Raw genomic sequence first — 24,179 nt, 5'->3', positions numbered from 1 at the left:
GGGCAAACCGTAGCAAAACATTTTTTTTATTTTTTAAAGTCTTACGTGACCCTGTTCAAGGCCCTTTTAGAATATGCAGTAAGTTTGAGTCAAGACACAGGTGTATTCTAGACTGTGCTTTATTATTGAGCTAAGCTGAGACGCATCATTCATTAAAATTACAAAAGAGTCCAGGGACCAGAGAAGAGATGAGGGCGGGAGCCTAAAGCGCATTAATCAATGAGAAGCCTACCTCATCAGACATGGCAAAGCTCAACACGTAACATTCAATTCCCCATCCCCTTCATGTGCTGAAATTGTCTTCAGAATACCTTTGAATCCATTGAAGAAGTAAATGTTATTCTCCTAAGAACACTAGCTTGTAGGAATAAACCCTTGATAACAGCATTGAAGGTAGACTAAATGATCAGAAATGTAGTAACAATATTTGATGAAATAGTGCAGTTTTTGATGGGTGTTTTACCCTGGATAGAACTGAACACTTGTACAACACCAGAGCTCTATAAAACATTAAAAATAAAGTTAACATGATTAATACAGAACTCCTAACACCTCAAAATAAGGTACACATTGTATGTGGGATTTATAATTATTTTAATTGTATTATCCCATATTGTATTATCCCATATTTTGAAGTGCTACAAGAGCTTAGACAGTCAACAACAGAGCAGTGTTGAAACGGAATGATAAAACAGCAAAGGTCCATTCAAATTGTTGAACACATTCACAGCTAACAAGGTTTTGATGTTTTTCTGGAAAGGTTTAGTTGTATTTATTTACATTTTGAAACAGTAAATTGTCATGTTATTGTCATTGCAGCCTATAGGTTTAGCTGAATTCTCAATTTGTATGTGAACATTTACAAATATACCGCAATTTGAATGGACTTATAAGCAATAATCATCTAGGAAGATTGAACAGTTGACATACATTTAAATAAATGTGGGTAATGTGTGGTATGATAAAGTAGAACAGTAGAGCTCTGATATTGAATAAAACAGCATCACAAATGGAAAAAGAACAGCGGAAAAACCTCAGATTACTTAACAAAACAATTGTCAAATATGAGCATAATCTCTTTCTCAGTTAACTGTTGGAGTCGTGATCCTGTAGACAATAACAGTAGTCAACAATGTACCACAATGTAGGCCTATACGTGAATATAAAAAACTATTTGGTCACATACCAACTCATAAAAAAAATAATGCCATGAAATCATGCATATCGTATCGTTTGTAAACAGAAGTAATAAATACGTAAATAAATCAATTAAAGACACCCCAAAGTACTTGTATAAAAAGGTCAATGCATGTCTATGCTCTAACTGAGTTCAATGCTCTCCCTGACTTTTCTGGTTAAATGCCTAGGTCAGGTCCTACAGTTGTACCATATCCCTATGGACTCTTTTTAAAAACCTGTTTTCGTTCATCTTTTTTAAGTATTTAAAGTTGAATTTTTATTCAGTCCTTGTAGATAGAAGTAAAATTCCTATAAAATATGCAAACCTATGTACAGAGGAAAACAGAGCAACAAAAGCATTTACAGTATATTCATCGGTTTATGTATATATTTATAGATATTTATATTCAAACTTCTGTTTGTTTCTCATTTGTTTTTTAACCACTGTTCTCTCGATGTATATGTAAACAGTTGCAGCTGAAAGTTAGAGCTTGTGAAAGAGGTGCTCAATTCCAGTCATTCCTCTGTCTTCATTTGCTCGATTAGAAAACATTGGGATAGGTCTAAGAAACGCACTAATAGATCTATAGCCTATTTGAAAGGCTAAGGGAGTTTTCCATGCTATTGCTGACACCTATCCAGTACTCTCAGGTCTTGGAGTTCGGGTTGAAACTAAGCAGAGAGAGGGGAGCAAGCAGGGAAATAAGACAAAACAGAACAAAATGGCGAGTAAAGGGTTGAATTTCAAGGGGAAAGTGTACATGAAAGGAGGGAGAGAGGGTGAGCTGAGTAAAAGCTGGTATGGAGAGAAGTGAAGGCCTCTTCTAAAGGAGAGGGGAGACACATTGAAGTGACTTAGGATTCAAATCCTAACTTTAGATGCTCATAAAACTTTGAATTTCAACTAAATCATAAATTGATCGATGCCAATGGGAATATCTCAAGAGCTCAAGATAGGGTTGACCCTTGATAAATAATGGGGAGAGGTGTTTTAGAAACACTTGACTTGACAAACCCAACAAAATATGGATGTGTCAAGGAGAGTTTTAGGCCTGTTTGCATCGGGGGGGACAGGGTGAGATGGACCTTGTTGCAGGGATGTAGTAGAGGCTAGTTGCAGGTAAAAACAGTTTTGATATGATGTTTAGCAGTTATGCACCTAGTGCGCTAAATTAACACTGTTAGCATTGGCGTTGGGATCTGCCTGGCAGTCTCGACCGGCGTTCAGTGTTTACCCACTTTTTATTTACCACTACATCCTTGTCTGTTAGGAAAGGTTAGACGCGGGCACTGGAATGGTGTGGCGAGAAACAGTTACAGAGCTCAATACAACAATGGCTGAATTGGCGCTGGCTGTTCACATTAAAAAAATACTTCCTGGTTTCTTTGTGTACAGTAGAAAAAACACTTTTCTAGGTCTGCAATTTGTTTTAACATCATGAAACTTCACAAATAAGTTATAACCATACAATTCGCAATGTCAGGCATTTAACCTCTTATCATCAATTTAATTTAGATCAAACCTAATGGAACCCAGCCTCAAGGTTTCTTATACTTGCACAGCATTTCCAAGCACTCCCTTTAGTTAGTACCTGTTCTAGCGGAGAGTACATAATGCCCACTTTGATAGAAAGTGTAATGACAAATAAACATCACAATTAGTCTGTGATTGTCCGAGTACTTAATGCTAGTCCAAGTAGTTCATGGTACTTTATGGATGTTTGAGAGGACATTGGTCTTAACATCTGAACGATTTGTTAGCTTTGACATGCTTTACTGCTAAAGCTCTCTATGGAGATGTGAAATGACATGACTGATGCGACTGCAGTATTGACATCATCGTAGTGCGTTGGCTGCTTGCAGTAGTGTTATGAGTAGGGTTGCAAAATTCCTTGAACATTCAATAAATTCCCTGGTTTTCCAGGAATCCTGTTTGGAGGATTCTGGATGTCCTGCTTATTCCCTCCTTATTCCAGGAAAACTAGGAAATGTATTGAAAGTTCCAAGAATTTTGCAACCCTAGTTTTGAGAGCACAGTGCTTGATGGCAGATTCTGCAGGTGACAAGGCACACCTGTGGTGACAGCCCATACGCTATATGCACTTACTTACTGAATGCAATTAAGAGAGCGAAAAGGTCATGGTATTAATTTATTTTGGTTAAAGTTTCAAAGAGCACACTTAGTTTATACATGTTCAAGTTTGTGTAGTGTACTGTGAAGTTAAAAAGATAGGTTTGGAATCGAGTTAAAGATGTTTGTCCTTTACCTCTAATATTAATTTAGCCTGATTTCTCTTTGAGCCTGCTACTGAGAAGTGGCTTTTTTGCATTTTCAAATAGTATGTACACCTAAATATGTGAATATTCACACCAGTGGAGGCTGCTGAGGGGAGGACAGCTCATAATAATGGCTGGAACGGAGGAATTAAATGGCATCAAACACATGGAAACCATGTGTTTGATGTATTTGATACCATTCCACTGATTCCGCTGCAGCCATTACCTTGAGCCCATCCTCCCCAATTAAGGTGCCACCATCCTCCTGTGCTTCACACATATATTTAGGAATAAGTGTGTATCAGCATGTATAGTTTTTCAGAGAGAGGAATGACTGCAGTTTTGGGAGCTGCCAGATTTGCGCCTCATCCTAAGCACAGCAGTGTTTCAAACTCCAGCTAAAATCTACAAAAAAATTACAACATAGTCAATAGCCGTTCTATATACAGACACACATACATAAAATATGTGCATATAAATACATATCTTATTTTGATTAATATCTTTATCCATATATACTGTATATATGTGTATATATATATATATGAATACATTAGCTTTGTGTGTTATACATATACAGTACCAGTCAAAAGTTTGGACACACCTGTAGTAACCAAAAAAGTGTTTCACAAATCAAAATATATTTTATATTCTTCAAAGTAGCCACCCTTTTCCTTGATGACAGCTTTGCACACTCTTGGCATTCTCTCAACCAGCTCCATGAGGAATGCTTTTCCAACTGTCTTGAATGAGTTCCCACATGCTGAGAACTTGTCTGCTTTTCTTTCACTGTTCACTCAATTGGGTTGCTGGTCAGTGATTGTGGAGGCCAGATCATCTGATGCAGCACTCCATTCTCCTTATTGGTCAAATAGCCCTTACACAACCTGGAGGTGTGTTTTCGGTCATTGTCCTGTTGAAAAACAAATGATAGTCCCACTAAGCGAAAACCAGATGGGATGGTATATCGCTGCAGACTGCTGTAGCCATGCTGGTTAAGTGTGCCTTGAATTCTAAATAAATTACTGACAGTGTCACCAGCAAAGCACCCCCAAACCATCACACCTCCTCCATGCTTCACGGTGGGAACCACACATGCGGCGATCATCCGTTCAACTACTCTGTGTCTCACAAAGACATGGCGGTTGGAACCAAAAATCAGACCAAAGGACAGATTTCCACCCGTCTAATGTCCATTGCTTGTGTTTCTTGACCCAAGCAAGTCTCTTCTTTTTATTGGTGTCCTTTAGTAGTGGTTTCTTTGCAGCAATTTGACTATGAAGGCCTGATTCACACACACTCCTTTGAACAGCTGATGTTGAGATATGTCTGTTACTTGAACTCTGTGAAGCATTTATTTGGGCTGCAATCTGAGGTGCAATTAACTCTAATGAACTTATCCTCACTTTCCTGGGGCTGTCCTCATGAGACAGGTTCATTATAGTGCATGATGGTTTTTGCGTCTGCACTTGAAGAAACTTTGAAAGTCCTTGACATTTCCTGAATTGACTGACCTTCATGTCTTAAAGTAATGATGGACTTTTGTTTCTCTTTGCTTATTTGAGCTGTTCTTGCCATAATATGGACTTGGGCTATCTTCTGTATACCACCCCTACCTTGTCACAACACAACTGATTGGCTCAACGCATTAAGAAGGAATGAAATTCCACAAATGGACTTTTAACAAGGCACACCAGTTAATTGAAATATATTCCAGGTGACTACCTCATGAAGCTGGTTGAGAGAATGCCAAGAGTGTGCAAAGCTGTCATCAATACAAAGGGTGGCTACTTTGAAGAATCTCAAATATAACATATTTGGTTACTACTTGATTCCAAATGTGTTATTTCATAGTTTTGATGTCATCACTATTATTCTGCAATGTAGAAAATAGTAAGAATAAAGAAAAACCCTACAGTGAGTAGGTGTGTCCAAACTTTTGACTGGTACTGTATATGTACTGCAAATATAAACAAGTTCATATATTTCAAAACATTATGTTGTTTTAACTATGAGGTTAGGATTTCATGTTAGAAAAGGTAAGGCTGCAATATGGAACAAACCTTCCCATGCACTCTCCATTTCATCCCCCAAGAGAAAATGAGAAGGGGGGAAAAAATTAACATTTTGAATAGTTAATTGTAAACTAGTAAAGTGAGCGACCCCATCGGTCATCGGAAATAGTTTTGGCTGTATTCAAAAAGCATATCAGCAATATATATGTATGTATACATGTATTGTGTGTGTGTGTGTGTGTGTGTATATATATATATACACACACACACACTGTACACCTTTTAAATGCAACTCTTTAATCGGTTAACAGCGATTTAAAAGAGATACAGTGGTATGAGTATATTAATAGAGCTACAAGTCCTCAGCAATAAAAATGTTTGGTCTTTTGGTCCCTAAAACAACTAAGGAATGACAGGTAAGACTCCCTGGAGACCGTTGCTCTGGCTCTCCTTGCCAACGGTGTCCCCTGGAAACAGACAGGCACTCCAAGCTAAAGATGAAATATCGCTTTCCCTACAAAGTTCTCTTTCTTCCGAGAAACATTTTTTTGTGTGTTTCTAGTCCTGTAAAATTGTTCTTTAAAAAGTTGTTTCCCCATACCCAAACACATTTACATAGAGATATCCTATGGCATTCCCCCATAAAGTATTTTTCAAAGTTTGTTTAATTCTTGGAACTCTTATTATCCATGTTTCCTCCATCCTGTTCCGTGTTTTTTTTATTTATAATTCCTCACTTGTGGTTCTGTAAGGTAGCTGTCGTTCAGGTGTGGTTAGGTAGAGAGAGAGGGGAGGCGATAAAGACAGTTGGAGCCCTGGAGCTACCCAGGCCTGCAGGAGTTTTCTCTGAGGTCCAAAAGGTACATCCAACAGAATTTTCTGTTACTTGGTCATCTATTTGTTCATGTTCAGCCCAGTATCTGATCCAGTTTCATACCAGCCTCAAAGAATACCTGTGTCCCGGTGATCCGTCAGTTCAATGGCGTTGTTCATGTAATCAACATATGTTCCAGCTCAACAAAAACCTGGAAAATTGAGAATACTGTCCTTTACTCATTGCTAACAGTAAAATCAGATCTATGCATAGTCACTTTAATAACTCTACCCAAATATTACCTCAACTAACCGGTGCCCCCCTGCACATTGACTCTTTACCGGTACCCCCCTGTATATAGTCTCGCTATTGCTATTTTACTGCTGCTCTTTAATTACTTTTTATTTCTTATTCTTATCTGTATTTTTTTAAACTGCATTGTTGGTTAGGGGCTCGTAGGTAAGCATTTCACTGTAAGTATGCGACTAATACAATTTGATTTGATTTGAGATTGCTCTATATGCCCCAGCAAAACATATTTTCATAGTCAAATCAAATATATTCTAATTTGTTTGAACTGTATATATGTAATTAAATAAATTAAAATGTACTATATATATATATATCAACAAATATGATATACTGTATATGCTAATTAATTTAAATATACATGTTAAATATTCTATGCCTTCATAAAGTATTCATACCCTTGACTTATTCCTCTATACATTTGGTTGTTGATCATTTTTGTTTACAAGTTTTGCCATAGATTTTCAAGATGATTTTAAGTTAAAACTGTAACTAGGCCACTCAGGAACATTCAATGTCATCTTGGTAAGCAACTGCAATGTATATTTGGCCATGTGTTTTAGGTTATTGTCCTGCTGAAAGGTGAATTTGTCTCCCAGTGTCTGTTGAAAAGCAGACTGAACCAGGTTTTCCTCTAGGATTTTGCCTGTGCTTAGCTCCATTCTGTTTATTTTTTATTCTGAAAAACTCCCCAGTCCTTAATGATTGCAAGCATACCCATAACATGATGCAGCCACCACTATGCTTGAAAATATGGAGTGGTACTCCGTAATGTATTGTTTTGGATTTGCCCCAAACATAATGCTTTGTATTCAGGAGATAAAGGTAATTTCTTCACCACTTTTTTTGCAGTTTTACTTGAGTGCCTTATTGCAAACAGGATGCATGTTTTGGAATTATTTTATTCTGCACAAGCTACCTTCTTTTCACTCAGTCAATTAGGTTAGTATTGTGAAGTAACTGCAATGTTGTTGCTCAATCCTAAGTTTTCTATCACAGACAAACTCTTAACTGTTTTAAAATCACCATTGGCCTCATGGTGAAATCCCTGAGCAGTTTCCTTCCTCTCCGGCAACTGAGTTAAAGTTTGCAACTTATAATGTGACTTGTTAAGCACATTTGTATTATTGAACTCATTTAGGCTTGACATAACAAAGGGGTTGAATACTTATTGACTCAAGACATTTCAGCTTTTTATTTTAATAAAAAATATATAATTTTGAAAAAAACAATTCCACTTTGACATTATGGGGTATTGTGTATAGGCCAGTGACACACAATCTCAATGTAATCTATTTTAAATTCAGGCTGTAACACAAAACCTGTAAAAAGTCAAGGGGTGTGAATACTTTCTGAAGACACTGTATTATATAATTTAGGGGGTCTAATTGTGGGCGACTGCTCACCTGTGTTTCCCTGTGTGCAGCATCTGCCTTATCCCCCAGGGCAGGGGTGGCTAGGAGTGGCTAGTAGGGGCGGTTGGCGTCCTTCGGCCTCTTGAGCTGCACCTTGAGTCTCTTCATGCCGATCTGAAAGCCGTTCATTGACTGGATGGCAGCCTGGGCACTACCTGGGTTGTCGAAGCTCACAAATCCTGGGGGATGGGTCGCAGAAAGAGAGATGGAGAGACCAGAAGATGGAAATATATATAGCGTGAGAGAGAAGAGGGACGGAGTTAGATAAGTGCAAGACCAAAGAAAGGACCGTATGAGTGACAGTTGGGAGGTTTATGAAAGGGTAGCATGAGATGGAAAGGAAGACGGAATACAGGATGAGCGGAGTGGTCAGATCAAAGCTACTTCAGATTAAGTCGATTACATGATTTCTTTATTTTGCCACATTTGTAACACACACATACCTTAACTTGAATGAATACTGTACTTCATCATACAATCAATATAGCACATTTCCTGCCATAGCCATTCAGATTATCAGAATACATTTTTTAAATCTCAGTTTACAACACTTTAAAAACACGTGGTATCACTTCATTTACAATTCTCTTACAATACCATTGTGTATAATGCATGTTAAAGTTACTATACATTAGACACAGTTTGACACAACATCAAATAATCATTAACAAGCCTAACGGCATGCAATAGAAACACAACACTAGGTCACTCAACTCAAGGGTATTAACCATAGAATTAGAACATATAGAACAGACATCACTCGTCGAAACGGCACTTTAGTTTTTATCGGCAATATTTATGACTCAATCTGCAAAACATCACCTCAGTGAATTAATAAATATCTATTTAATTCTGCCTCTGTTAAAAGGCCCATGAAAATTATTCATAGACTATGTTACACTAAATAGTACAGTGTCCATTCCAGATGTTGTAAATCTATGGTGGAGACTACTCAATGAATGTGTTTTGCTAGACCTGTCATGGGTATCACCATAGAGAGTGTTTAAGGGTTAACACTGCTAGAACTCCACGTAATTTAATTGTCATAAACCTATCATTAGCATATAACAGCAGTCATGATACGTCCGTTTATGCTGCAATACATTCCTGGTAGCGTTCAGTGATATGCCAACTAACCATTAACACTTCCTATGGATACCCTCTTCATAATGCATACTGTATTGCATTATGCATACCTCATACAGTATGGCATTAGAAATGTGTTTATAAGGTATTATGAAGAGGATATTCATAGAAAGTATTATGACCATGTCTGCTTTCTCAGCTTGTTGACGCTCTAGTCTAAATTATTAAAGCCATGTCATGTATCATATGTTGTCATAACCTGACATAAACCATTATGACAACTTATAACATCTGCTCTGTCATACTAATGAGCATAAGGATCGCTTAATGATGCAGTTACAGGTGTTTCCTACCCCTAAATCCATTGCATTTACAGTGCCATGAGAAAGTATTTGCCCCCTTTCTGATGTTCTCTATTTTTGACATTATTGACACTGGATGTTATCAGATCTTCAACCAAAACCTAATATTAGATAAAGAGAACCTGAGTGAACAAATATGATACGTATTTTTTAAAATTTAATTAACAAAGTTATGCAACACCTAATGCCTCTATGTGGAAAAAGTAATTGCCATCTTACACTCTTTAATTGGTTGTGACACCTTTAGCTTCAATGACTGCAACCAAATGCTTCCTGTAATTATTGATCAGTTCCTCACATCGCTGTGGATGAATTTTGTCCCACTCTTCCATGCAGAACTGCTTTAACTCAGCGACATTTGTGGGTTTTCGAGCATAAACTGCTCGTTTCAGGTCCTGCCACAACATCTCAATTGGGTTTTATTTTTTTTTATTTCACCTTTATTTAACCAGGTAGGCAAGTTGAGAACAAGTTCTCATTTACAATTGCGACCTGGCCAAGATTGAAATGTAATGCTTTTCAGCCATTCTGATGTAGACTTGCTTGTTTGTTTTGGATCATTGTCTTGCTGCAGGACCCAGCTGCGCTTCAGCTTTAACTCATGTCTGGCCTGACATTCTCCTGTAGAATTCTGGTACAGAGCATAATTCATGGTTCCTTCAAGTCATCCAGGTCCTGAGGCAGTAAAGATCCCTAAACCATCACACTACCACCACCATGCTAGGTCATTGGTATGAGGTTCTTACTGTGGAATGCAGTGTTTGGTTTTCGCCAGAGATAACGGGACCCATGTCATCCAAAAAGTTTATTAAATAAATGACAGAAATTGCATTTTTGTGTTATTCGTTCACTCACGTTTCCTTTATCTAATATTAGATTTTTGCTGAAGAGCTGATAACATTGTGTCAGAAATATTCAAAAATAGAAAAAAAACAAAGGGGGCAAATACTTTTTCAGGGCACTGTATCTGTAACAGAAGACCCGCAAGACATATTCACTCCCGCCTGGGCCCTGAATTTTCAAGCAACTATATCATTTACAATGTCTCTTTTCAATGTTTTCTAAAAAAGAATGTGAAAGAATGATAATAATAAGGATAATAATGAAGAATAAATCATCTTTACAGGTGTTTTATCATTTTTACCCACCAAAGCATTTACTTTGGTTTGTCGCCCGATCCACAAACACTTTGGAGGAGATGACATTACCGAAAGGCAGGAACATCTGCATCAGCTCGCCATCCCCAAACTCCTGAGGGAGGTGGTAGATGAACAGGTTACAGCCCTCTGGCCCTGCACAGCGAGAGAGAGAGAGGAAGGATGGGATGGTGGAGAGAAAGGAGAGGGGAGGGGGAAAGAGAGGAGGGGAACGGTGGCATCGGGGAGACAAAGGAAAGGAGAGAGGGTGGGGTGGCATCGGGGAGAGGAGAGAGGGGTTGCGGCAGGGGAGAGAGAGGAAAGGGGTGGGATGGAAGAGGGGGTTATAGCAAAGGAGTGAGAGGTGGTGGTATAAAGGGGGGAAGACCAATCAACATGATGATGCAAGTAAACTGGTACATAATATGATATCAGAAAGACTATGTAGAACAAGTTCTGGAGTCAGATGATGCCCCATGGGGGGCTCTGGTCAAAAGTAGTGCACTATAAAGGGAATAGGGTGCCATTTGGGATGCAAAATGATTCCCATATGTTTCATCTAAACTCCACAGGGGGGAGCCAGAGTCCCAAGCCTATGTCATCCAGCACACAGGTCAATGAGTTCTCCCTCCACATCGGCTGATTACAGCAAGTCTACCGTTATGCATCTCTCTCACCTGCTTTCTTCCAGGACAAAAGAAAACACAGAACATTGGCTGTTTCCCAAAGTATCTACATGTTAAATCGCCGGTGCTGCTGGTGACAAAGAAAGGAAGCTATTGAGGTGCACCCCTCATGTAACATTGAGGCATACTGCATGGAAGTGCTATGAAAGGGACAGTTGATTTGCTAGTAGTGTATGAGCCTGGAGACAAGCAAAAAATACCAGCCACTTTAACACTTTGATCAGATTGGCATAAACCAGGGTTGGTGTGTGTGTGCCTCACCTTCTCTCTGCTGTTGTGGGATGATGGGAGGAGGCTGGGGAAAGGCCTGGCTGATCTGGCCATATGCAGCAGGGTAGGCTGCTAAGACACACACATACATAAGCAGATCAGATAACACTCAAAGGCTGGAGAGCCGAGCGCACACACCTACACACCCACACATACCCACTTATACACACACAAATGTATTTGATAAGACGCTAAGACTAATGTTTTTACGCACACACCTACATATCAGATTATGCATACACACACACCATGTGAGAGTGACATACCTGCATACTGCTGGACTCCTGTGTAAGCCTGCTGTAGGTGATCTGCTGCAGTGGGACTCTGAGCTGTTGAGTCGAAGAAAAGGAGAGAGAGAGTGAAAGGACAAGAAGAGTAGGAAAAAACAGTAAGAATGGGAAGAGGCAATGAAAAAAGGAGGGAAAGAGAAAGGGAGATATGAAACGGTTAGAGAGGGAGATATGAAACGGTTAGAGAGGGAGATGTGAAACGGTTAGAGAGGGAGATATGAAACGGTTAGAGAGGGAGATATGAAACGGTTAGAGAGGGAGGTATGAAACGGTTAGAGAGGGAGATATGAAACGGTTAGAGAGGGAGATATGAAACGGTTAGAGAGGGAGATATGAAGCGGTTAGAGAGGGAGGTATGAAGCGGTTAGAGAGGGAGGTATGAAACGGTTAGAGAGGGAGATATGAAACGGTTAGAGAGGGAGATATGAAACGGTTAGAGAGGGAGATATGAAACGGTTAGAGAGGGAGATATGAAACGGTTAGAGAGGGAGATATGAAACGGTTAGAGAGGGAGGTATGAAACGGTTAGAGAGGGAGATATGAAACGGTTAGAGAGGGAGATATGAAACAGTTAGAGATGGAGATATGAAACGGTTAGAGAGGGAGATATGAAACGGTTAGAAAGGGAGTTATGAAACGGTTGGAGAGGGTGGTATGAAACGGTTAGAGAGGGAGGTATGAAACGGTTGGAGAGGGTGGTATGAAACAGTTAGAGAGGGAGATATGAAACAGTTAGAGAGGGAGATATGAAATGGTTAGAGAGGGAGATATGAAACGGTTAGAGAGGGAGATATGAAACGGTTAGAGAGGGAGATATGAAACAGTTAGAGAGGGAGATATGAAACGGTTAGAGAGGGAGGTATGAAACGGTTAGAGAGGGAGATATGAAACAGTTAGAGAGGGAGATATGAAACAGTTAGAGGGAGATATGAAACGGTTAGAGGGAGATATGAAACGGTTAGAGAGGGAGATATGAAACGGTTAGAGAGGGAGGTATGAAACGGTTGGAGAGGGTGGTATGAAACGGTTAGAGAGGGAGATATGAAGGAGTCACTGTGTGCTTTGTTTGAGCGTGAATGGCAATTTGACTTAATCTCTCACCATTTTCTCTCAAACAACTGGGCAAAAAGGACAGTCTGGGACTGGCTATATTTCCACACATACAGACACCAATTTGAACAGTTTAATGACCAGATTGACCACTATAACACGTCAAGATTCATGTAGATCCACCCCCTCCGCACAAGAACTCCTGGCACTATAGGACATTCTTGTGTGGTGCACATTTTTGGACCAAAACATGTTACAGACACACAGTGAATTGGAAATATTACACCTCAATAATAACCAACACCAATACCATGCCACTACACACACTCATCAGAACCACACTGTCACACACATGCATGTAAACACACCCACATTTCCACCATGAAGCACCACACACACACACAGACACACACACACACACAGGGGGAGAAAGGCTTGAGGATGGGGTGAATGGGTACCTTCAGAGAGAGAAGAGAGGAAGCAGCCACCCTGAACTCCAAAACAACTCCGCTGAGCCAAACCGTTTTTCTCAGAGTCCTCTCTAAAAACCACCTCCTGCAACACTGGAAAGAGATTGGAGAAAGAAGCATTTCCTCCACTATTCACAAACCCAAGGACGTTGACACACATACTGGCTAACATTGGAACATGATGCAAGCGCATACTGTACATCAGCAACCTTTATAACCTTTTATAAACACCTTTCTTACCATTCATAACACAGCTGTTTGTTTCTTTATCCTTTTGTAAGATGACTACAGAAACCTGTTTTTCAATACAGCCAGCCCTCCTGAATAGAATCCAACATCATGCCCCTCTGGATGGGAAATGTTTGGGGCAAAATAGACCTGCTGCACAAGTTACCCTCAGTCACAGATTTGCACCACAGAGAACCGTGTAAAATATTAAATTAAACGCAGTCTCAAAAAGCCCCCTGTCCCTTCTAATAGCCGGGCAATGGCACACATTTCGGCAAATAAACGTCTGTTTCGAATAAACGGTGGGTCTAAATCAATTGTTTACATGGTTTAATGTTTGATTTTTTACATTACATAATTCAGTAAATACTCGAAAAAATGATGTAAATCATATATTTCTATCACCAGTAAGAATTGTCTAGCCATTGGCTGCTAACAGTTGAGAACTGCTAGCTAATAGTGATGTGCAGCTTGTGAATGATAAACTATTTTTGAATAAGTATTTTTACTGACTCAAGAGTCATGAATCAGTGACTTTTTGATGTTCATTTGACCTGTACTAGTGCTGGCCACAATGAGTCCTGCAGCAGTATTAACACACACTTCTCAGGCTCAGCGACTCCAGAGACGTGCTCCGAGTCCTACCGTGAACTATCTGTCATATGAGCGTAGGAAAATAGATCATGAGCATAAATAAGAAAAATACACTTTTAGAACTGATAATTGATCACATGGTGGAAAAATGTATGCAATTAATAGATTTTAAATGTTATGATGCACACAGCTTTTTAGAACCAAAACATACACAGTTTCTGCTCAACAAACTCGAGAAAAAATAGTTTGTGGGGCTGCAGTTCGCAAACGGCATTCTGTTTATCACCCTCGTGGCAGTCAAGCAAGGCATTCTGTCAAGCGTTGTTTGCATTCTAGTCTAGTTTCAAATGTATCAAGAAATAATCTTATTTGTATGCCTAGCAATAAACAAATGTTAATTGTTTAAAGCACACGTTTACAAGTCTCAGTCACAAATGACAGCTTCTAATAAGCCCCCTATGTGGAAAGACAACATGTGAACAAGAGGCTTGTAGAATCATGACTCTTTCAAGTTTTCAGTTCATTGTCAGCAGGTAAGGGGCCCTGTCTGCTCTGGGAATTACTGACTCAAATGAACAAAATGAGTCAAAAGATTTGAGTTTTAAAAAAAGACCCAAACTTCCCATCAGTACCAGCTAACTGGCAAGCACAAAAGCAGTTAACAACTTCGGTAGACCCCAGACCCCAGACCCCAGAAAATGCCCGATTGCCTTCTAGTGGCGAAAGTAAGAACTGACGAAAATGCACAATAAAAAGGAAGGAATTATAAAAAAAATTATAGAGGGATGCTAAGACAAAATAAACTTGACACAGTGTGTAAATGATTACACAGTGCAGGAAATTGCTTAAAATGCTGGAAGTGAATGCTGGAAATAAATAATTAACTGCAAATTAGCAAAAGCTGTGTGTATTAAGGAAATAGACGCTTGACTCAAATAGAAGTCTGTCTCCAATAAGTGCCTGATTTAAGCAAATAAAAGCCTGGGCAATTAATTTAAGTTTCACGGTAGTTACATCAGTCTTTGGGAATTCAAAGATTCAGGTAAATATGTAATATTTGGTAATATGTAACATACATTATACATGGCTCTTGTTCTATCCATGTAATGCATGTAGGCCTACTGTATATGTCAATCATTGGGTGCACCTTGCATGCTTTGTGGTGAGTCTGCGTTCTACTCTGCATGTGTTAAGCCCAGTGCACATTGTAGTGAATGTGTGTAGGGCAGCTGCCGAAGTGACTCTTCTTTTCACTGAATGCAAGAATTTCCTCTGTGTTGTCTTAGGAATTCAACATTCTCTGTGTTGATCTTGCCAACCCCCATTGTCTTAACTCTGAGAAGCAGAGGTTTACATCCTGTAGGTCTGATGTCTGATTAAAGGTTAACTTTAGAGTAATACTATTGGTCAACAACTCAGATGTTGAATCCAAACAACTCAGATGCTTATTAAAGGGTCTTAGATTCATTGTTCTTTCTTTTATTTGTTCCTGACTAGCTGTGGAGCGATACCTACATCATCTGCTTCTCAGTGGTGAGACAATGGGGGTTGGCAAGATCAGCACAGAGAATGCTGAATTCCTAAGGCTACACAGAAGAAATTCTTCATACAGTGAAATGAAGAGTCACTTCGGGGGCTGCCCTACACGTGTATCACAGCGAGTGTGTGTTATTTGGTCAGCAAGTATGTGTTCTCTGCAGTGTGTGTGGTGCTGAATGTTTGTGGTAGGTGGATGGGTGGTTTGAGGTGGCTTACCAGGATAGGAGTGTATCCCGTTGGTATACACAGCTTCGGCAGTGGGCTGCCCATTGGTCTGATGGGGGGGCATCCCAGCGAAACCATTCACACTGATGGGCGAGGGGATACTGGTCACTGTGGGGGCGCCAATACCAGGGGGGGTACTGCCACCTGGCAGAGAGAAATAAATAAAGAGATGAGCAAGGGACATTGTCAGTTGTAAGGCCAGTTAACTGACAAGTTTGGTCTGACAACTGACCACTGAGGGTGTTTTTTACTGACAACTAAGTCCCCCCCCCCACACCCGACAGCTGATACTATCTTAATATGATTGCCTTACAGATGGAAAAGTTGAACCCTTGACCCCTGGCCTCACCTGACGTGGGGGTCATGTGCCCCCCTGGGAGGCCGTTGATGGTGGCCATGTGCTGCATCTGTGCAGCGGCAAAGGCTGCCATGGGGCTGAGGTAGCCCCCCTGCCCTACTGACGCCATCAACGCTGCCTGCTGCTGCTGCACCTGCATGGAGAGATGGAGTGAGGGGGAGAGAGGGAGATATTTGTATGTATTTTTTATTTAACCTTTATTTAACTAGCCAAGTCAGTCAAGAACAAATTCGTATTTGCAATGACAGCCTTACCCGGTCAAACCCTAACCCAGATGACGCTGGGACAATTGTGCGCCTCCCCATGGGAATCAGGGTCTATAGTGACGGCTCTATCACTGAGATGCAGTGCCTTAGACCGCCCCGCCACTCAGGAGAGAGGGATGGAGAGTGTGACTTTCTTATTCTGCACAATTGTAACTTTTTTTTATACTTCAGCTCATATTCTATTTTGTGTGTGTGTGTGTGTGTGTGTGTGTGTGTGTGTGTGTGTGTGTGTGTGTGTGTGTGTGTGTGTGTGTGTGTGTGTGTGTGTGTGTGTGTGTGTGTGTGTGTGTGTGTGTGTGTGTGTGTGTGTGTGTGTGTGCGTGTGTGAGTGTGTGCATACTTGTGTGTGTGTGTGTAAATGACTGTATATATGAATGGACACAGCCATCGATCACGTGACACCATTCATTCATATGTGAAACTCAGTAGCACATTGAAGCCAAATGGCGTCTCATGGGGACATAATATGCGCAGATTGAGCTTATCCAGGAAGGGATGTTGCAGGCTAGCTCAGTGCTGCCCAATGTTCCCTCCAAAATATTTCATCACTGAGTAAATTTCAGGTCTCGTTTTCACATCACGCATTTACTGTGAACACTGAGACTGTACATGCTTTAAGTTATAGTTTTAACAGTGGCCAAATAGGCTATAGTGGCTATTTGATCATAATGTATGCCTACCAAAAACAATGGAGAACATGCATCCCATAACATTTTAACATGGAAATAGCTCTTCTATCATTTAGCCTACAGTAGCAGCCAAAGTGTGGTGTTCAATGTACATTCCATGAAACGTTTGAATAAAACATGCAGGGCTTGACATTAACCTGTTCATTATAATTGTCCTTCAGACAAGGTGACTGAAAATGTTGTTGTGTTGCTTGATGCAAAAAACACTTTACAAAATAAAATGCATTATTATTCCCATTCCATTATAACAGAGAATCAGACAAATTATGCTACCCTTAGTGTATTCAAGCCTGTCTCAAAAAATATCACTGCCCCTTTAAGAAAAAAAAGAACTCTTCACCTGACTCGCTTTTCAAAGATGTCTAGAAATTTACACGTTTTGTGCTCTTGTATGAATCACTCCCCTATCGCTGACTACAAATGATCTAACTGGGCTAATAACTCACTAACTAGCAAAGGATGTGAACAAATGTGCATGTGGCTACATATAGCTCTGACTTTGATCTCAAAACAAGCGCATCTACTCACGACCGCTCGTACTGTAAACACAGTCCAGTTCAAAGCAAATGGCACAGATCCATATACGGCAATGGTCTATTTGCATATAGGCCTACTGCAGCTCTGATTGGTTATGCCACACCGGTCTGTGTAGAGTACGGGAGTTGTGTGTGCCAATGCAATAGAATCCTACTCTGATGCTTTCTGCCTACAATGTTGCATTTAAAGTGCAAATGTTGAGATGATTCGATCGAAATTGACACAGTAAAGGGAAACGTTTATAGTGCTAACAGGGAAAAATCTAGAACAGTGGTCGCCAACATTTTCTGAGTCAAAATGCAAGCTGAGATCTACCGCTCAGATTTTTTTTTAACCTGACTTAAAAAATGTAAGCCTATGCAACATTAACCAATTAAAAACAGTACTGTAGCAATGAGGTTTGTCCAGTAAGCTATAGGCCCAATACATTATCACCGCATATTGGCTTTACTTGAATTGCCCTGCCAATCTATTGTTGTTCGGGCCATTTGAGATAGGCTATATGATCACACCAGTAATAGAGCCATTGTTGTATCACTTGTAAGGCACAGCAAAGTGAGTATACAGTTAAATCATTTAATTTTAATTTTACTGAACTGATGTTACCTACATCTGATGGTCAGTCTCAGCGGAAGAAGACAGCAGCAGACTGAGGTGCAGCCTCTCAACATCCCTCCGCTTATCCCTCAGCTCCCATTGACACTGACCAAAAAGGGACACTGTCTCCCAGCTTATGGCGAAACTTGAGTCGCACCTTATTATTTCAGCCTCATACACAAATTCATATTGTTACTCTCTGTTTGAACAGAGAAAGTGAAATATTCCTCAATATTAAAAAGACCCAAGCTGCTAATAATGACAACAACGCAAGCCTATAGATACACTTTCCTCCTCATGTATTACTGCTGCAGTGCTTGTTGTAGCACTGAGGGGAAATAGGAAGAATGCACATTTTATGGATTCTAAAAGTGTTGAATAGAAAGTGTTGACAGTGCTGACTAAGAACTTAAACATGAACTCAGTCATAAAAACAGCAGCTCTTTGCTGTATTCATTGACAGTCTCTCTCTAGTCTGGTTTTAAATGTTTTGAAATCTCACACTATAAACTTTGCTCTAGCTTTCTTTTATGCCTGCTCCGTTACTGGAAACACGGTCACTGCAGCTACTTGATTTGCTCTCCCGCCGGGAAAGCAGAGTTTTTACCTTCAGACACATGAAATGGTTAAAAAAGGCAACAGTTCACCTCCCCGGGGCGCAGGGCAGTTGAATTGGGTGCACCTACAGCTGTCAGGCCGAGACCAATAAAAAAAAAATCCTTGGGTTTTTACAGAAATGGTTTTTTAAATTATTTATTTTTTCTCCCTTTTTCTCCGCAATTGGTAATTACAGTCTTGTCCCATTGCTGCAAATCCCTTTACGGACTCGGGAGAGGCGAAGGTCAATAGATGTGCGTGCTCCGAAGTACGACCCTGCCAAGCCACACTGCTTCTTGACACACTGCTCGCTTAACTCGGAATCCAGACGCACCAATGTGTCGGAGGAAACACTGTACACCTGGCGTGGCAGCATGCATGCGGCCGGCCTGCCGCAGGAGTCACTAGAGCACAATGGGACAAGGACATACCGGCTGGCCAAACCCTCCCCTAACCCGGATGATGCTGGGCTAATTGTGCGCTGCCTCACAGGTCTCCCGGGCGCGGCCGGCTGCAAAACAGCCTGGGATTGAACCAGGATCTGTAGTGACGCAGCTAGCACTGTGATGCAGTGCCTTAGACCTCTGCGCCACTCGGGAGGCCCCCTTTACAGAAATGCTGGGCAATATTGACCGGTTGCTGACCACTGCTCTAGAAAGTTGAGTGAGTGTGTTGAGTGTAGGCTGATATTTATTCTGTGTGGCTGTCCCAGGGAGCTGCATGGCAGTCTCGGGCTACTGCGCCCGCTCACGTGGGCAGCTTAGAGCGAACATTTGTGCTACCCCCACTCATTAAGTAATTCAAGTTGAAGGCCGATCGGGGTACTGCAGGTTGCCATTAGCATTAAAATGATCCTTATAACTTCTTCTGTATGCAATAAAAAAATGCTTAGTTCAAGGACATACATCTAGTGTATTAGATGCAATTATTGGTACCATGATTGTCTTCTATTTTTTTTTTCATTTACACTAAAATTGACCACGAAGATTTCCATTTTTCCCATTCACTATAATGGGGGATCCTGTTTTCTGCTAACTATGCCTGCAGTACCGTGGTCGGCCTTGAATATCCATGGCTTCAATAAGAGGGGGAAGTCATTCTCTCCTGGTGTGTCCTACCTGTGCATAGGCCCCGTAGGCCCCAAACTGCAGGGCCATGGGGTTGAAAATACCCATCTGACCAGCCATCTGCTGCATGCGCCGGATGGTGCGCTCCTTATCTGTGTCGGCAAACTTCACCACCAGACTTGAGGACGCACCCTGCCACACACACGCAGGTAAGCATGCGTGCACACACACACACACACACACACACACACACACACACACACACACACACACACACACACACACACACACACACACACACACACACACACACACACACACACACACACACACACACACACACACACACACACACACACACACAGAGAGCAAAGGAGTACATATGTTAACACATACACACACACAATACAAAGGACACACACTAGCTGATACACTCACCATATTGAATACTGAACTCACAGGCATTGTCTGGCTGCCGTGTAGTGCACTGATAGCTGCCTGAGCTTCAGCGTGAGAGGAGTACTTTACAAACGCACAACCTGAGAGAGACAGAGAGAGAGAGAGAGAGAGAGAGAGAGAGAGAGAGAGAGAGAGAGAGAGAGAGAGAGAGAGAGAAACAGAGAGAAACCGAGAGAGAAACAGAGAGAAAAAGAGAGAAGCAGATAGTGAGAAAGAGACAGAAAAGACAGTCAGTCAGACAGTCAGTCACTACCCACGGGGCACACACTGGTTGAATCAATGTTGTTTCCAAGTCATTTCAATTAAATTACATTTTTAACCAACGTGGAATAGACGTTTAATACCCACATCATTCAAACCCACTTTCATTAGAGGTTAACTGATGAAGCCTAACGATGATGCTTACACTTACAGTGTAACCCTTACTACCACTGAAGCGTTACTATCGATTAAACCTAGTGATGAGTCTAGATGATCAAGCTCACAGCAAATATTCGGCATCCCCCATGCCATCGTTCCCATTCAACTCACTGAAGGAGCTCACTGATGAGGCTTACTGATGACTGTGAATGATCAAGCATACAGTAATTATTGGGCTTAGTTGTGATGGAGCCTATTGATTAGTGTCAGCCCACTGATAATGAAGTGAAGCAATGAAGCGGCACTGAAGAAGCTAATGAGGTTTACTACTGAAGCCTGCCAATAAAGCGCACTGATGAAGGGTGTACGGTGAAGTTACCCCTAGACGGCGATCTTGGGTCAGTTTGGCATTTTTCCCACAAATGGTTCATGTTAGGATTGGGGGAGGGGAAGCTGATCCCAGATCTGTACCTAGGGGAAACTTCACCTCGAGCCTGATGAAGAGGATGGTAAAGCTTTTAGGATCACTGTTAGCCAGACATAAGCTATTGCACATCTAAAGATAAATGCCAGAAAGGATTCAAGGATTCTAATTCAAGGTGTCAATTGTTCAAGCTCAAATAAATACAAATAAATAGATAAATAAATACATGTCTTTAATGATATGGCGTGAGGATGAACATAACAAAATGATGAGAAGCTGGAACCACAGACACTGACCTTTACTGTTTCCATCAGGACCTCTAAGGATGGTGCACTCTTCAATGCTGCCGAAGGACTCGAAGAGACATCGCACATCATCTTCAGACTGCTGCTTGTTGAGCATGCCCACAAAGAGTTTTCTGTCTTCTGAAACAAAGAGGAACTGGTCATGAACAGGTATGTGTGTGTGCACGTGTGTGTGAGTGCCTGTGTGAGGTTTGTTTGAGTGTGAGTGGGTCTGTGAATGTGTTCAAGTGTGCATGGATTTGTGTGTGTGTGTGTGTGAGAGAGTGTGTGAGTGAGTGTGTGTAAAGGGGCTGCTCTCCCTGACAGGCTGTCCTTGCCGAGTCAACAAGACTAATCTCGGCTCTGGCCTTGCACAGGGGGGAATGTTAACAAGTGTGGCCCGGAGATCAGGGGTGGAGGACACGCACACACACGCACGCACGCACGCGAGCGCACACACACACACACACACACACACACACACACACACACACACACACACACACACACACACACACACACACACACACACACACACACACACACACACACACAGAGTGGAGGGAAAAGTACTCCATTATCATACTATTAATACCCGAGTAAAAGTATCTGGTTTTAAATGTATTTAAGTACAGTGGTGGAAAAAGTACTCGATTGTCATGCTTAAGAAAAAGTTAAAAGTAAATGCAATACATCATATTCCTTATATTACATGAACCAGATGGCACAATTGTCTTGTATTTTTATGTACGGATAGCCAGGGGCACACACCAAGGCTCAGACATGATTTATAAACGCAGTCTTTGTGTTTAGTGAGTCCGTCCGATCAGAGTCAGTAAGGATAACAACGCATTATATTGAGCAGGTTTACATTTATTCTCATGAATCTTGCACTGGCGGAAGAACTAAGCTATTTTTGCTAGATGGGCTAGCTGTTAAGTCAAAATTGTATGTGTTGTAAAAATCAGCTTTTTGGTCTTAATTTAAGGTCAGGGTTAGGCATATGGGTTTAACATTGTGGATAAGGTTAGGGTTATAAAAATCAGATTCTATTACTGTGGCAACAGGGTCGACGTTATGGGCTAACGTACGTCCTTTCCCGTCAAAAGAAAATATTGATCATTTATTTGACCGAGACCTGCTAAACAGACATGCGTTTCAATTTCAGATAAAGCCTCTGAGTGAACAAAACAGTATGTGTATATGTATACCATGTATCTGATTCTGTCTGGACAAAAATAGTATGGCATGTCATACTATTTCTGTCCAGACGGCATCAGATACATGGGTTACATTTAGCAAGACAGAGGGGTTCTGTTTTGCTCGCTCGGATGCTTTCTCCGGTGAGATTGTTCCAGCAGAGAGGAAGAGGCGAAGCAAGAGGGCCCACTCTCGCCAAAATCTATCCATGATAAGCGAAATGTGTATAAAAAATAAATAAAAATAACACGTCTTTAGATGTGAGGTACTATTACAATGGGCCATCCACGGAAGCTTTTTACACTTTCAGTCAGCTGAAAGCTTAGATGCAGCAGGTCTCACAAAAACGATAATTGATTGCCTTGAAAAACATGGTCTGGACTACAGAAATAATATTGTGGGGCATGAGCGGAAAGCATTCTAGTGTGTCTGCACGGATTTAAAACAGTGCAAGATTTGCATTTTATGTGCACTGTAATGCACATTGTTTGAATTTGGTTCTTGTCGATGCTGTAAAATCAGTGCCTGAGGCAGTTAACTTTTTTGCTCTCCTGCAGAAGCTGTATAACTTTGTACGTTCATCTCAAGTGGCTTGCAGTTCAGAAAGAGCTGTATCCACAGCAGCAGCCCAGGGAACTACAGATACTTACGGATATAAGATGGGCATGCAGATACATGGCATGCCGTAATCTGAGGTACAGGCTTCCAGCAGTTCTGAGAGTGCACAGGATATCACACTTGAAAATAGTGGTGATAGATCAGTGGAGGCAAGGGGCCTTCTTTCTCAGATAGATTTACATTTCAAAGGGCTTTTGGTTACCTTTGGTAAAGTGCTTGGTGATGCCAAATGTCTTTCTGACATGCTCCAATCCAGCTCTCTTAACCTAACACGTGCTGTGGATCTAGTAGGTGCCCTTACAGACACATCACAGGACTACAGAAGTGAGGGTTACTTTGGAGAACTATGGAAAGAGGCTGAAGAGATTGCAGAGCACTGAAAAACAAGTGTACAAACAGTGTGTAAAAGACAGCCTAAAACAAGCTTAAGATTTCACGACTCATTGATAATGAGCACTGTAGGACAAAATATAGTGACCGAAGCGATGGTGAGAGCTTCCAAAGAGCTATCTTTTATCAGGTGCTTGAGTCTCACAGCTGGGTTGCAACGAGGCATTTTTCAAATAGGAATTGCGAGATAATGCAAGGGGTCCAGTCTCTCAACCCAAAAGACTACAACATTCTTGAATGAGGAGCCTCTTTTTGCCTTTGCTCAGACATTTGAGTCAGATTTAGAGGACCTCAAACATGAGGTTCATCAAACCAAGCGGCTTCTTGATAGGAGAGAGAAAAGTGGAAGGGACAGACCGTCTACTCTCCTTGACTTTGTTGTGTTTCT

The 24,179-nt window shown here is 41.0% G+C and overlaps 1 protein-coding gene across 3 annotated transcripts; it reads right to left on the bottom strand.

Moving 5' to 3' along the window:
* Nucleotides 1–103: 103 nt before the first annotated feature.
* On the bottom strand, nucleotides 104–21,900 carry LOC115141876 (CUGBP Elav-like family member 4). 3 transcript variants are annotated; one of them, XM_065002380.1, is made up of 11 exons: nucleotides 21,596–21,900; nucleotides 20,495–20,595; nucleotides 20,108–20,248; nucleotides 16,295–16,436; nucleotides 15,937–16,089; nucleotides 13,348–13,452; nucleotides 11,816–11,878; nucleotides 11,541–11,621; nucleotides 10,606–10,749; nucleotides 8,001–8,188; nucleotides 104–6,496 (listed from the first exon to the last, which is right to left on the bottom strand). In XM_065002380.1, the coding sequence occupies exons 1-10, from the start codon at nucleotides 21,699–21,701 to the stop codon at nucleotides 8,061–8,063; spliced, it is 1,164 nt and encodes a 387-aa protein (XP_064858452.1). In that variant the 5' UTR covers nucleotides 21,702–21,900; the 3' UTR covers nucleotides 104–6,496; nucleotides 8,001–8,060. The 3 variants fall into 3 exon arrangements, with proteins under 3 accessions (XP_064858452.1, XP_029537096.2, XP_064858456.1); XM_029681236.2 differs by having other exon boundaries at nucleotides 20,516–20,595; XM_065002384.1 differs by lacking the exons at nucleotides 104–6,496; nucleotides 8,001–8,188 and adding an exon at nucleotides 21,255–21,369 and having other exon boundaries at nucleotides 8,405–10,749; nucleotides 21,596–21,675.
* Nucleotides 21,901–24,179: the final 2,279 nt, after the last annotated feature.

The sequence above is a fragment of the Oncorhynchus nerka genome, linkage group LG2, assembly GCF_034236695.1.
Source record: "Oncorhynchus nerka isolate Pitt River linkage group LG2, Oner_Uvic_2.0, whole genome shotgun sequence".
In the NCBI taxonomy this organism is placed as follows: Eukaryota; Metazoa; Chordata; class Actinopteri; order Salmoniformes; family Salmonidae; genus Oncorhynchus; species Oncorhynchus nerka.
This window is presented reverse-complemented; position numbering and strand designations above follow the sequence as displayed.

Bases quoted from the DNA above. Each gene is read 5' to 3' on its own strand.
- LOC115141876 (XM_065002380.1), bottom strand. From the start codon at position 21,701: ATGCTCAACAAGCAGCAGTCTGAAGATGATGTGCGATGTCTCTTCGAG. The intron at 11,622-11,815 runs GTATGTCACTCT...TGTGTGTCTTAG, and splicing joins AGGAGTCCAGCAGTATGCAG to CAGCCTACCCTGCTGCATAT. The intron at 10,750-11,540 runs GTGAGGCACACA...CTCGCTGTGCAG, and splicing joins CCCACAACAGCAGAGAGAAG to GGCCAGAGGGCTGTAACCTG.